We start from the raw sequence: 15,654 nt of genomic DNA on the forward strand, positions 1-15,654 counted from the left end.
ATTGTGTGCTTACTTCGGTTTATCTTATAAATCGAATTCCATCACCATTACTGAACAACAAAACTCCTTTTGAGCTACTTCATCATCACTCACCATCTTACTCCCATCTCAAATCTTTCGGTTGTCTTTGTTATAGCTCAACTCTTCCTAGCACCTGTCACAAATTCTCTCCTCAAGCCTTACCTTGTGTCTTTCTAGGATATCCTTTTGGTTACAAAGGTTACAAAATTCAAGACTTAGAGACAAAACGAATCTATATCTCCCGAAATGTTACCTTCCAAGAATTTGTGTTCCCTTTCAAGTTAACTCAGAACAATCACTTTGTTGCTTCAGATTTTTTTCTGAAAAAGTGTTGCCTGTTGTACCAGTTTCTACCCCTTCCCCTTCTTTTGATACTTTGACTTCACCTCCTAACAGCCATGACTCTTCCTCACATGATACTTTACTTCATACCACCTCCCACTCAACCACTAGGTCTTCTAGAGTATCCCAGCCACCAAAATATCTCTCTGATTATCACTGTTATTTGGCTTCTCCTGCTTCTCATTCCAACGTATCCAAATCCACTCCTGACCCCTTGTCCAATGTCATCTCCTACAATAAACTTTCCCCTTCTTTTCGTGCATTTTTTATTTCCATTTCCAGCATCATAGAACCAACAACATATGCTGAGGCAGCTGCTGTCCCCGAATGGCAGAATGCTATGAGAGCTGAATTGCAAGCTTTAGAGTCCAATAATACCTGGTCTTTGTGTTCTCTACCACCTAGCAAAACAGCAGTTGGTTGCAAATGAATATTTCGTGTTAAATATCATGCTGATGGTTCTATCGAAAGGTACAAAGCACGACTTGTTGCCAAAGGGTTCACACAGCAAGAAGGTGTTGATTTTTTTGATACTTTTTCACCTGTTGCCAAGATGGTCACTGTCAAAGTATTACTCTCTCTTGCATCTATTTATAATTAGCATTTGACTCAACTTGATGTCAATATTGCATTTTTGCATGGTGATCTGTCTGAAGAAGTCTTCATGCATCTTCCTCCTAGTTATCACCATGAGGGGGAGACTCCATTACCTGCCAACACAGTTTGTAAGTTACACAAATCTATCTATGGCTTGAGACAAGCATCTAGGCAATGGTTTGCAAAATTTTCTAGTGTTTTAATAACTGAAGGTTTCCAGAAATCACATTCATATCACTCATTATTCATCAAGACAGTAGGAGATGATGTTATTGCCTTGTTCATATATGTTGATGACATAATAGTTGCCAGTAACAACAAGATTGTTGTTGATAATTTGAAAAATTCCCTCAACAAAAGATTCAAGTTAAAGGATCTAAGAAATCTCAGGTATTTTCTAGGACTTGAAGTGGCAAGATCAGCTAAAGGTATCTTGATAAGCTAGCGAAAATATGCTCTTGAACTCCTATCTGAAACAGGCTATTTAGGATGCAAACTTGCTAAAACTCCAATGCAACCGAATGTGCCACTTTCTCAAGATGATGGAGAGTTATTGACTAATCCCAACATGTACAGAAGACTTATAGGGAAGCTAATTTACCTTACCCTCACCAGGCCGGACTTAACTTACTCGGTAAATAGACTAAGTCAGTTCCTAAGTCAGCCAAGGAGACCCCATTTGCAAGCAGTCTCCAGGATTCTTTAGTATATTAAAGGATCACCAGGCAAAGGTCTTTTCTTCTCAGCTTCCTCACTTCTTCAACTTAAAGCTTCTACCTCTGCTCTTCAATTAAAAGCATTCTCAGATTCTGATTGGGCAGCATGCCAAGATTCTAGAAAATCGATTACTAGTTTTTGCATATTTCTTGGAGATTCCTTGATATCATGGAAATCAAAGAAGCAAAGGACAGTTTCAAGATCCTCAACTGAAGCGGAGTATTGAGCGATGGCTTATGTGACTTGTGAACCAACATGGCTGATTGCATTGCTCAAAGATTTAGGTGTTTCACACACACATCCTGCTTTGTTGTACTGTGGCAACCAAGTTGCTCTACACATTACAGCAAACCCAGTCTTCCACGAGCGTACTAAACACATAGAAATAGATTGTCATATTGTGAGAGAAAAGATTCAAACAGGTATGCTTAAAACTCTGCATGTTGCTTCACAACATCATCTAGCTGATGTGCTTACCAAAGCTCTCTTTCCTGCTCAATTCAATTCTCTTATAGACAAGATGGGAATGTACAATATATACATCCCATCTTGAGGGGGAGTATTAAAATGATGAAGGAATATACTATGAAAACTGGCAACGAAGTGGTTGAGCGAGACTTGTGCAAAGTTTGTTAGTTTGTTACAAGTTAGTGGAATTTTGTTATTTTTATTTTTTTTCTTATTTTTCTGGATGAGCTGGATCTTCTGGATTGGTCCAGCCTTCCTATTTAAGTTGTTTTTGTATGAACAGTTCAGCATCGAATAAATGAATTAGTTTTCTTCCTCTCTCAGGCCTTGTAGCCTTTCCTGTCATTTTTTTAGTTTTACTACCTGTTTATTAGCCTTGCAATTACTTTCTAATACACGTTATTTGCTTTGGTGTTGCTTAGGTGGGATTCTCCAATAATTTAATTTTGATTGTGACCTTGTAACATCCACTTATCATAACCATTGATTGACCCACCTCTTTTGTTTGACAAAATTTTTATGCTTTGATCATCGAGAATTTTTTACTATGACCATTGGTCAATTGGTGATCATGTACCTTCAAGCTTGTCGATTTCTAGAGAGGAAACATGGAAGATAGAAGAGAAGAGAGGACAAGAAGAAGAGTGAGAAAAATAGAAGACAAAGAGAGGCAGGTGTATATTAATTTGAGAGAATTATGAAATAGATGTCTCATTTCTTACATTATGTCCTTTTATAATGGACAATTTGAATCCTACCAAAAATAGAATATCTCATTTTAAATAAATATCAATGAAGGTTTTATTCCCTTTCTAACTTTTTGTTGGCAAAAAGTGTAAAAGGAAGGCTCCAAATTTGATAGAGAATGACTTCTTTCCTTTTGTATCGTGGTGTCAAGGCATGCAACTCCTCGTCTCGGCTTCTCAAACGACTTGACTGAGTGGGCGTTATTGGATTTTGCAATAAATAAATAAATCTCTCAGAATGGAAAGACAAATCATAGTCTGCGATGAAGTTATTTCAACCGTTTGCGTCTTTAAAACCCATCCATCGGGTTTTATCTCTCCTCCATCGCATTTTCGAGCTTACTGCAACAATGGCCGACATTGATCGTCTCAGCAGCCTTCCCGATTCGGCTTTACATCTCATTTTATGCTGCTTACCTCTCGATCTCGCTGTGAGGACATCCCTCCTATCGAAGAGATGGCACTACTTATGGACTTCCATCTTCAGAATCGACCTCGACGAGAATTACTTCACTCAGAATCGAACTCGTAAGGATTTTCTTGAAGCTAACATGGGGTGGTTAGCATCTGGAATAAAATCCACAGGACAGAAGAGATTAGTGGAGTTTGGCAGGAAATTCCTGGCCTCCTATCCGAACAACGAGATAGAAAGCCTGCGGATTTGCATGAGCGATTGTCTCACTAAATACCGCGACGACGTCAATGAATGGATCAGGTTTGCCGTCGATAAAAAAGTGCGTGACCTTGATCTAAGCTTCTTCGATGGGAGTAAACTTGGAAATATGCCATACCAAGATGTTGCTGCTTACGAACTGCCACCTTTTATCTATCAACACAAACACATCCGGTCACTCAAGTTGACTGCAACCGTATTTCGTCCGAGGTCGTTTACAGACTTCACTTCCCTCAGAAGCCTTTCTATCTCGTGGATCAAGATAACCCAGGAATTACTTGACATTTTGTTTGAAAACTGCAAGGCTCTTGATGCTTTTACAATGGAGAAGTGCAGTTGTCTCCAGCCTACCAAGTTTTATGCTGAGAATAATCGTCTCAGTAGCCTATCATTTGAAGACTGTTTGATTCTCGACAATGCGTTATCTATCAGTTTGCCGATTCTCCGGTCGTTCAAATTCTATGGAACGATGACTTTCATGACTTTGGAATATCTGTCCGCGTTGCTTGATGCTGAACTTGACTTCACACTGGAGGATGAATTCCGACCAGTGGCCCATCATATGTCTCAAATGTTGATTAACCTGAAATCTGCTAGAGCGCTGACACTATGCACCTACACTATACAGGTATATTCAGTTTACTGCTTCTGGTTTTTTCTTACTGTATGCATCGTCAGCTAGGGCATCATTGAGGGGTGAAGAGATGAGCCTAATATTTCCACTTACCTGTGACAAAGCAATGTTCTGTTGTCAGCTAGTACCAAAATAGGGTTTAGTTTGAGCCTTCAACTCTTATTTTTTAATACGAATCACACCCTTGCTTTAGTTTTAAGGCTTTTTGATGTGTCGAAGCTGTTACGATCAAGTGCATATATATATTGAGGTATTTGTTAGTATTTTTAAACACTTCAATTCGTTAAGAATAGGCTAACTCACTTAGATAATGGTTTCGTAGTTGTAAATTTCCCAGAATAAGCTAACTCATCTGAAATGTTACTGGTGAATTTCCCACAAAGAAATAGACACCGCCCAATAACGCACTTAATGACCTTTTTGGAAATGATAAGAATCTGCTTGTCTTCAACCTCGAGCGACATGACTAGACTCTCTTGAAGAACAAGCTTATGAGTGGCTTCTAATGTAGTCCCCTCAAGCAACATGATAAGCAATGGCGAGAGTATTCGGTTATGATTGAAATAGACAAAAAATAGATTACGTGAGGAGTTGAGAGTGAGACGAACAAAGAGAAGAGGTGAGATGAGCAAAGTCTGGAAGTACCAGAGGAAAAGAGTTTTTTTTCTTTCACCAATTTTTTTTTCTTTCATCCAAAGTTTTTTTTCTATGTATGGATTGTCCAAATTTAAGCCCAACTTGGAATTTCACCTGTATGTTTCCTTGACCTATTTTAATCCAAGTTGATAATTTCGATTGAATTGAAGCTGGAATGTATCATCAGTGTGGTTCGATTTGTGACAAATGTGACAGCAAGTTCCATTGGATCGAGTTGTGGATGATAGTTGCTTCTTGTTGTTGAACTGACTAGTTTATTGTTACCAAAATTGAGTGACATCGATATGTTTTGAGGACTTACCTGAAGTTGGATCAAAGCAGTTGTAGCCCTTATTTCTTAGTAACTTGTTGATTTTAGTCTTCTTCTTGTTTGCAACCATTGCAGCGAAGGATTGACCAAGTGTTTGACTGATTCAAACATCGTCACTTTAAAGTACTAGAAGAATTTCTTCATATGTTGGAACTGGAGGTCGAGCCAACATTGCTATGACCAATGATTCATATGGGGCATTGGGGCCATGGAGAAGCCAAAAAGATTTATCTCCTCTGAAATTGGACACTATATGGCTGCTAGAGCATCACAAACAACTTCTAATTTTGTTTCATAGTCATTTAGTGTTTGAACATCAGTCTTCTTCATGGATTGCAATATTCATTAAAGATACATCTAACAAACTTTTGACTGATTTGAAAAAATGATTTCCCATTTTTTCAATTAGTCTTTGGCGATTCTTAGTCCAACCACATGGCAAAGTGCCTCTTCAGCCATAGTGGCATTAAACCTACTCATAAGCAACTGATCTTTAAACACCCACACTTCAAATAAAGGATTTATTATGGAAGGATTCACATTATCATTGATAAATTGGAATGGTGGAATAATTGATCAATCAATGAATCCCATGAGGAGTTGAGATTTCAACACTAGAATCCATTGACTTCTCTATAGAACATAGTTATTGGAAGAAAGTTTAACCAAGATAAGAGTAGTAATTGATGAAAGTGACATGACTGGTATATTGGAATGCATTGAATTGGTATTTGAATTGATGCTTTCTTTGAATTGAAATTGATGGACAAAAAAAGAGAGTAAAAATAATTTACGATGATGAGAGTAAAATGTGAAATGAATTTGAATAAAGTGTGTATGGAGTGGAAGATTTGTTGGCTGAATAAAAATATGGTTTCCTTAGGATCAAACCATCTGCTTTGATATCATATAAAAAATTCATACCACCGTGGAAGAGTTGATAGCAAGCTTCAATGGACAAGAAGAAGAAGTTGCACAACGAGAAGCAAGCAAGAACTCAAATTTTTTGAATGAATGAATGAATGAGGAGTGTTTACAAGGGTTTATATACGTTTTTCAAAAACCAAAAAAATCTAAGAAACAATTATACATGTTGGTGGCCATGGTGTCATCTTGGTGGCTAAACATTTTTGTTCAAATCAATGTGTTGTTCCTTCAATTCTTCCATAATTTTTGGTTCTTCACCCTCTCCTCTTGAATGATTGATTTGGCCTTGATTCTCTCCCATTGAGTGTGTGACTTGAGAGGATAATTCTCCTTGATTGATTTGGATATATTGCACATGATTTGTATGGCTAAGGAAGTTTGAAGTAGGGCCATCGTTTTAGTGTTTGTAGGAGAATTCTTTCTTGAAGATCCTTGAGTTGTCTCTAGATCCATGCATGGGGACGTCCCCTTTTGCATGCCATGCAAGGGTGATGTAGATGTCACCTTTGCATGTTTTGCATGGGAGAGGATGGTGTGTAATCCTTCACATGACTTTGCATGAGTGAGGTGGTCTTCTCATCTTGTATATCTTCCTTGGTCATGACTTCTATGTTGATGTTCCCTTGTGTAGCTATAGGTTGTGTGACAATGAGCAGCCACAAAAACTCTTTTTTTTTTCAACAAAAAAGACTCAGAGTAGTATCATAAATATGGTGGCCTAAACATGATTGAAAGAAATCAACAAATTAAGGGGATTCAAGACATTTGAAACAAAATTCAGTTGTCAGAATTACCAAACCCTAAATTAGAGTTCAAGCAAAAAACTTTTATGAAATCTCTCAAACTAAGAGGAGATTTGAGTTTCCCTCCAAGAGGAAATTACAAAAGTTGAAGGGCTGTTCAAAAAGACCAATAATGTTGATTTTGGCACATAGTAGATGAAAATAGAAAAAAAAATGGCTTTTTGAGCATGACGAAGACCTCATGTGCCAGAGAAAAAAAACAGCCACACACCTTCCACTTCAATGAATAACTTGATAGATTAAGACAAAGAGAGGTTCAAGCAAGGTTTACTAGAATTTATCTTGGATTGAAAAGAGATTTCACAATCACTTTTATAGGCTGATTTTAAAAAATCTACATTGTAGGCTTGAATGGGGAAGGTCACCTCCCTACCTTTGCATGAGAATTTTGACCAGTTTTAAATCTGATACCATGTTAGATTCTAGGACTTAGTCCACTGTAGAGGCTAGTGATAAGAGAGGAAGAGAGAAGGAGAGGAAGAAGAAGAGAATAAGAGAGAAAGAGGGGAAGGAGTGTAGTTGAGTGTACAAAGGGGAGAGAGAGAGAGAGAGTGAGAGAAGTCGAGGGCTTAGAGAGAGAGCTTCCCCCTTAGGTTTTTTTCTATTAGGGTTAGCTGCTTTCACTTTAATTTATGAGTTTGATAAAACTACATGAATTCCCTTTGGCCACTTATATCTATACTGGTTGTATATGGTGAACTGGTGTATTCCCATGAACATTGCTCATATCCTTTCATGAAGACCGTGGTTTTTTTTTTTCTTATCTTAATGCCACACATTATGGAAGGGTAAATACTTTAAATTTTTTCTTCAAGATAGAAAAAAGATAAAGATTAGCACCTTCAAACTCAAACAAGTAAAAACATCCTTGGGAAGTCTAGTGAACCTAATTTTATGAAATAAAAGTTCTTCCACTAATCAATCATATAACAAGCTATTGACCTTGTGTGTTGATCATCCTTACCCAATATTCCACTTCCAACGAATCATGCTGAGTTAAAGAATGGTAGCTGGATTATTACAGAAAGACTTTAACTAGGGAAACACTTTGTCATGCTGAGTAGTACCTGCTCTTCTTAACCGATAGATATATGTCGATAGGCAGGCCATTAATAGAAATATTATCAAGAATAGATTCTCATTTCCCAAACTTGATAATATGATTAACATGATAACAAGATTTAATTTATTTTTGAAGATTGATTGAAAGGAAAATGGGTATCATTATTATTTTTATTATCGATTAACTTATAAATAGGGGAGTGAGGTTTTTGAACCCCAAACTCTCATACATATTGAGTTTTGTGAATTTGACATTGTACTATAGTAGGTTATCATCTATGGTCTTTGAGGTGACCCACTCATCTCCCTCTTTTACTTATTGAGCAGGAAAACGAAAGAGAGAAAAAGCAGTTTTTTTTTCTTTTCAAACCCACTAGCGGATTTTGCAAGGAAGACGATCAAGAGGAAGAAGCAGCAGCTTCTCCCTGCAGACAGTCTCCAACCGGTCCTTTCTACTCCTTGCAAAAGGACAAATTCCCATTTATCTTATGGAAGATATTTGTTATGTTGTTGATTCCCGTTTTGTAAGACCAACTACCAATCTCTCTAGCCAAAACGAGAAGTCATTTTTTTCTCAAAAGATGCCAAAAATGACTGTTGTTAGATGGAATTCTATCATTGCATGATCTTCTTCGTGGCTTTTTTTATTGCATAAAATAATGGTTCAATCAAATCCTAGGCATTTGTTATCCCTTGTTCTTCTGCCACGGACTACATTACAAGAGGTGAGACACAACTTAAGTCCAGTTCAATCTTACAATGAAACTACTCACGTTTATAACCCTACATAGGAACTCTCTTCCATGTTCATTGTCCTTTGCTTTCATTTTTATGGCAACAACTAACACTTTATCATCTACCTTAGAGCTTGGACTTCATTCTCAAATCTCCCATCAAGGATGTTGCATTATTGATGCTAAAACTTTTATCATTCCTATTGATGAAAAAGAAGTGGATGGAATTTGATGTGTTGAAGGAAGTTGATGGTTTGAGAAGGGGGCATGAGTTTGAAAGTGTAAACAAAAGTCATTGAAAGAAGAACATATTCTCTTCAACCTCAAGCAATCTAACAAGTTGGTCTCCTCTTCGGTGTTGTTATATGCTTTAATAGTTTTTTGCAACTTTCAACATTCTCATTCTCAAGAGCAACTTGGTTAGCAAGCCATGGGCCAAATATATCAAAAAAAGTAAAGATGGCAAACTCTATGGAGTGGAGTTTTGCACGTGCGGCTACTATGGATTTATTTAAGAATTATGCCAACTTATGCAATGACAACCATGAAGCCTTGGAAGCCTGCATATGGATAGACAACAACGTCCTTGATATTAGTCCCCACTTGTTGTCTAAGAAGACAATTGGTGAGCTGAAAACTCTTCCACTCGTAGTCCAACAATCAGAGTGATAGTTATGTAGTTTGACAAAAATCTAATGATGGTGCCCTTAGGTTGTCTAAATAGTATATTCTCCAATGAAAACGGTTTGTTGTAGAATTTCTTGCCCCTCTATGACTACCGTCTTGCATACCTCTTTTCATGGTATTGTCTTTGGTTAATGTTTTAGACAAATTTAATGGTAGATTTTGTGGTCCTATTCTAGGTAAATTGTTGGTTGGTTTTTTGGCTAATTTTCTACTTTGTTTGATGGTCATGGAGATCTCATATTGCTAAGCATTTTGAATTAATCATGTTTAAAGCACATCTGTCAATACAAATCCTTCCATAAAGTTTGTAGTATTTGAAATTTCTCTTCTATCTATTCCATCTGAAACTATAAAGAAGATCCCCAGTGACTAAAAATATGGCCAGTTTGATTTCATCTTTGTTGATGTACTTCTTCATGCTGCTAAAAATTGGTGGTTTCCTACTGTTGCCTAAAAAAGTGCATGATTTCTTACTTTTGTTCTTGAGTGGATTTTTTGTTGTCATCCTTGAGTGACATGTTTTTATTGTTGTGGGTGGTTTTGACTCTTTTTGAATTTTAATTGACCTAATTTGGCTTTCTTCTTCTTCAAAGACTATATGCAATTAATTTTCTCCTCGTGGTTGTAATGTTTTCCATGCAATCTAATTCATGTTTTAAATATTCAGTGATAATTGCGACTCTTTTCTATTTGAATTCATATATCTTGTTTTTTTATGATTCCAAACTTTTGCTAACTGTATTGCCCATAGGTTTCTACCCTTTCTTGAGTTTACATTTTAGTTAAGGTTGTTAGAGTCATTCTCTTTACTATTTTTTTTCTTTTGTCTATCATGTTTTGTTTGGTTGGAGGTGTTGAGATGGTGTGCCATGAAAGGAGAAATGAACTAATTTTGAGAGTTTTCAACTATGCTCAAGATGGCTAAACATAATCTCAAGCTTGAGGGGGAGAAATAATACAAGAGCATCGGTGCTAATCAATCAAAGTCTAAGAACTATATTTAAGTGCAAGGTCAAGAGTTGAAGCCATATACCAATGACAAGACATAAAATTTTAGACCAATTTGGTGTATCTTATGCTTAGCATGGTTAACATTGTGAAACATATTTTATAACAAGCTGAATTTATAAGCTTAATCAGGAAGGGGAGTGTTAGAAGACTTAATTTGACTCTCTTTAGATTTTTTAATTTCTAGAAAAAAGTAATGTTTGCCCACCTCCATACTCTTATAATCAATGTCGGATGTGAATCTTCTTTGTGGCTTTTGTATACATTGTCTTTTTCTTCCCTGTTGTAGAGGCTTCAGTATAGAATCCCAAACTTATACCATGATAAATTTGGGTTCATGTCTATCCCAAATTAGAGTTTCAAGTTTAAAGACCTCTTCCAAGTAATGCATGGCCACCTGCATACTCTACACAAAGAGGAGTGAAGAGGACTATACATGAGGTTTCAAAGTCTCTTTCACAAGAGAGATACTTGTAGAGTTGAGTTTACATGATTCATTATGGCAAGAGGATTATTCTCTCCTAAACTCATGAGATGTGATAAATTAAGAATGTTTCTTTCCTTATTTTTATACGTCCCATACTATATTACTTACCTTCAAAAGTTTTAGTCTCCAATAGTTTTTATTCCATTACTTACCTTCAAAAATTTCTTCTTTTTCTATTGCTTCTCTTGCATCCAAAGGTTCTACCTCCTGCCTACCAACCATTTCACCTCTTCAAGCAGCCGCTCAATCTCAAATACTTGATGTTGAAGACAGCCTTGCACCGTAATGAGCTTCCGGGCATCGCGTATCTTGTGAGGAGTTATCCCAAGCTGAATACAATTACTCTTGTAATGCAGCCAACCCATGCACTTACGGTGAGTTACTTCTTAATGATCTCAAGTCCAGATTTTGTGAAGAGTTAAAGACAGTAATGTTTCTCTTTTTGATTGTTTGATCAGGGCTACCAATGTCCTTACTCACCTGTGGCAGATGGGGAAAACTTTTGGGGATTACAGGAGATACCTTTTATGTGTTTCCAGGAATACTTGCGAGTTGTCAAGGTAGAAAACTTCAGAGGCAGCAAGAATGAAATTGAATTGCTGAGGTATTTTCTGAAAGAAGCAAGGTCACTTCATAAAGTCATACTTCGGACAGCCAAGAATGGGCAACCCAGCATTGGAACATCTGACGTATATGCAGCTGCCGCCCAAGAAGTTCAGAGCTTCGAAAAGAAGTCTAATATGGTAGAAGTCGTGCTAGAGTAGTATTTTCGGATAAATATCGGAAACGCAGGAATTTATTGGAAGGTCCCTAGTTTCAGGAGTAACTTTTGGATGATATTTTTAGTTCATAGATATGGATTAATATTTTTGACTGATTTATTTCTGATTTATAGAGCTCATCATATGTAGAGAATACATGCTTCTAAGTCTCAATTTTCTGGCAGTTTTTTTCTAAACTGGTTTTTCTATCAGTTTGAGCTCTTAATTACCATCATTATCAATGGACCCTCCTCTCTATGTTGAAGTTGTTCCAATGGCTCATTGTAATGAACTTCCTTTATAAGCAAATCAATCTGTTACTTTTCCACACTCCTCTCTATGTTGAAGTTGTTCCACACTGGCCAATATCAAAAGGGTCTAACATAACATATACACCATCACATCACAAAGATAGGCTTTACCCTTCTCTTTCATAGTCATGTTCTGTTACATATCTGGGTTGAAGCTTTTTCTGTTGTTCTTCATTTCCTTGTTTTCACAACTATAATATTTCTTATAACACACTTTTCAGTACCTCTCTTGATTAGAAAATTTTACATGTTTGCAGTTGTCTATGTTACCTTTACCTTAAACCCTCTTCTAGAAATAAACATGAACCTAAAACTAATCCTATTGTTTTTCTTTGCTATAGGCATCCATAATGAAATCTTGTGTTTCTTACCCACATCCAAACCTCCAACAATCCTACCACAAGTTGTAGGATTCTAGCCATAGTGTCTTATTAAAGGTAGTTTTATTTTACACTTTATTTCTGACCTCTTTATCATGGGCATTCTTGTCATAAGAATTTTTGAGTTGATTTAGATAGAAGACATGGAGGGGACGTGAGAGTTAAACCCTAATATCCTTCATTCACGTGCTGTCCTTTTCTTTCCTTCTCTCTTGACAATTATCTTTTCTTTCCTTCTCTCCTGACAAGCCCTAACTCTCTCTTCTTCCTTCTTCTTCTCTACTTCATTTCTTGTCACTCACATTCAAGTAGGAGCCTAGAAAGGTTAAAGGAAATGGGACCCTAAAACTTACATAGTAACATTGCAAGAGTTCTATGGTTCCAAATTTTCTACTCCTTGACATCATTTTCTACCACACTCATTTGTTGCAATCCCTGCATCTAGAGCCTAGATACGATTATTAATATTTCTCGTGTTTACTTTTCATGCTGTTTGCATGGTTCATGGTAATGAATATATCTAAGTAGTTTGGTTTGTTTCTAGTTCGATAATATGAACTATAGGCTTAAAACCTATGTTTCTCATATGCATACATTGTTACAATAGAGCAACAACTGATTTCCCTCTCTCATTTTTTCATTCCATATGCTAAATTGTGTTTAAATCTATCTATCTAATTTCAGAAACTCCATAAAGTCTTTCGAGCATTGGTTCTGGTTTGTGGCTTATTGGAAACGCTAGTAGTGTCTTTGTTTTCTATTTGAAAACTTATTCTTCATGCAAATTGGTTAAACTTATTCTATTGGGTTTATCTTTGTTGTTGTTATCTTTTGTTTTAGAAAAGTCAATTTTTTGTTGTTATTTTCATCATATTATAATCATAGAACCTCTTTAAGGTCCTATTTCCTTCAAAAATCAATGAGAACAGGAGAAGCAAGTCACCGCCTAGTTTTTCTGCAACAAATGAATTTCCTAAGCCTATTGTGCCGATTGATGACTTTGCAGCTCATGGCCATATTGATGCACCTACCCCACCCCCTGAAGCATTGGCCGACACTACACCTATGAAGTCTCCAGATCCCTCTAAGGTAATTTCTCCTTCCCCACCCCCTATTTTTGGTCCTCCATTTGATACCCGACCAATTGTTCTTCAGAAAAAAACCTGGGGCCTGCCCACAACCTTCTACCTCTCACCCCATTGCTCATTTTTTATCCACCCATCGGTTATCACCATATTGCTATCAGTTTTTTGCCTCATTTCCTCAGTTGTTATTCCTCAATCTTATCAGGAGGCCCTATAGCATCCATGATGGAAGGCATCCATGGACAAAGAGATGACAACCTTTTATGAGAATCAGACGTGGCAACTTGTTTCCCTACCATCTGGAAAAAAAAGTCAATGGACTGTAAATGGGTCTTCACTATCAAACAAAATTCGGATGACACCGTAGCCTGCCTTAAAGCCTTCTGTGTATTTTAAATTTCCCAATTGTTAATCTAAGCTCTCTTGTTGATATCTCAAGTTAAGTGTTGAAATCCCTCGAAACAATTTATTTTTTATACCTATAAAAGGAGTTAAAAGTGAGTTTTTTGTTAGGTGGTTGGCTTCAAAAAATCAGTGTTATTGATGTCACAATCACCCTAAAAATTTTGGAAACTCTTATTTGAATAATAATTAAAATTGGTTAGAATTTGAAGGATTTTTATCAAAGTCATTAAACCATAAGTTAGTTAGAAGTTAATGGCCCAATGAGAAATTGTTTGATTCCAAGTGGTTAAACAATGTTTCATACCTTAAAATTACTGTGGGCATACAAGTGATAATAAAGGGAAGCTTTTTGCTCCAGCAATTGAGGTTTTCATGCTCTAGCTCATCTATGGTGTTTTTCATGCATGTGAGCTTTCATACATGTGCAGGAATTTCGTACATCTAATTGATTTCAGCACTTTGTGTTTCCTCTAGTTGGTTTCCCAATTCATCCAATTGTGTTATTCTTCCTCTTGGGTAATTGAAAAGTTCATTCTATGGTTGGTCCAATAGTTGAAAGTTCACAAAAAGTTGGGTCTTCCTATGCTGAATTCAGCAAACATGATCTTCTAAGAATCACTACCATTTCAATCAAAGGGCCAAGTAATTATTCATCATGGTCACAATTTATCAAAAGGTTTCTTATTACAAGAGATCGTATTGGGCACTTGACACAACTACCTATTCCCCCTATTGAAGAAGATGATTGTTCCTATCACAAGTGGTGACTTGGATGAACTAGTTACTAACAATTTTATTCACTTGGATACAATAAGAGAAGTTTGGGAAACTTGTTTCTAGTTATTTTCCACTCCTAACAGTCTTCAGAAGATTATGATATTTTCCAAGAGATGTATAAGACAAAGCAAGGTGTCAATCTCCATTACTACTTTGCTAGATTTCAAAGTCTCTTATAGGAGTGGAGAGTTTCACAATTGTATTCTATTAACATTGCAACCCAAGAAAGACAAAGTGAAGCACTGGTTTCTAACATATGCCTTGCCAATTTAAAGCCTTATCTTGAAGTTATAAAATCTCAGGTACTTAACTCTTCTGCTAGACCTTTTTTAGATGATGTTTATGTTGTATGCTAAGGATCCCAAACAAATAGCCTACATATCAAATAGAGCAGATAATTAGAAAACTAATCATGTTCTCCCAAGGTAAGGGGAGTGGCAAATATGATAGAGGAAGAGGAAGAGGAGATCGGACCTTCTTTAGATGATGTTTATGTTGTATGCTAAGGATTCCAAACAAATAGCCTACATATCAAATAGAGCAGATAATTAGAAAACTTAATCATGTTATCCCAAGGTAAGGGGAGTGACAAATATGATAGAGGAAGAAGAAGAGGAGATTGGACCTTCTTTAGATGATGTTTATGTTGTATGCTAAGGATCCCAAACAAATAGCCTACATATCAAATAGAGCAGATAATTAGAAAACTTAATCATGTTCTCCCAAGGTAAGGGGAGTGGCAAATATGATAGAGGAAGAGGAAGAGGAGATCCATTTGGTGGTAAAGACTAAGGAAGAAGTAGTGATTCCACTTCTACCTCAAATTCTGGTCAAAATAGAAAGTGTACCTTTTTTGGCTTTAATAATCTTTTAGTTCAGAAGCATAGGTATTTACATGGGAAACTAGATTTTTAAAAGGCTAATCATGCAAAACTGTCAACCACAAAACCGATAAAGAGGTCACTTCAAATCCTTTTGAAGGGTAGGTGACTTTCACAAAGGAGTATTACGATTTCTTATAGAAACTTAAGACATTCATGGTTGCTCCTTCAAGTGCATCTA

At 36.5% G+C, this 15,654-nt stretch overlaps 1 protein-coding gene across 1 annotated transcript; it reads left to right on the forward strand.

Moving 5' to 3' along the window:
- The first annotated feature begins 3,241 nt into the window (after positions 1 to 3,241).
- On the forward strand, positions 3,242 to 14,264 carry LOC137943513 (putative F-box/LRR-repeat protein At5g54820). Its single transcript, XM_068789010.1, has 5 exons — positions 3,242 to 4,192; positions 11,071 to 11,247; positions 11,332 to 11,616; positions 13,211 to 13,414; positions 14,244 to 14,264. Exons 1-5 carry the CDS (start codon positions 3,242 to 3,244, stop codon positions 14,262 to 14,264), a joined length of 1,638 nt encoding a protein of 545 aa, XP_068645111.1.
- The last annotated feature ends 1,390 nt before the right edge of the window (positions 14,265 to 15,654 follow it).

Source organism: Aristolochia californica, unplaced genomic scaffold (genome assembly GCF_029961685.1).
Source record: "Aristolochia californica isolate CCGP_79_NKW_82.1479 unplaced genomic scaffold, dmAriCali1.0.hap1 SCAF_11, whole genome shotgun sequence".
In the NCBI taxonomy this organism is placed as follows: Eukaryota; Viridiplantae; Streptophyta; class Magnoliopsida; order Piperales; family Aristolochiaceae; genus Aristolochia; species Aristolochia californica.

Coding starts and splice junctions, on each gene's coding strand:
- LOC137943513 (XM_068789010.1), top strand. CDS start 3,242: ATGGCCGACATTGATCGTCTCAGCAGCCTTCCCGATTCGGCTTTACAT. Junction 11,248..11,331: donor AGCCAACCCATGCACTTACG/GTGAGTTACTTC, acceptor TTGTTTGATCAG/GGCTACCAATGTCCTTACTC. Junction 13,415..14,243: donor AGTCTCCAGATCCCTCTAAG/GTAATTTCTCCT, acceptor ATACATGTGCAG/GAATTTCGTACATCTAATTG.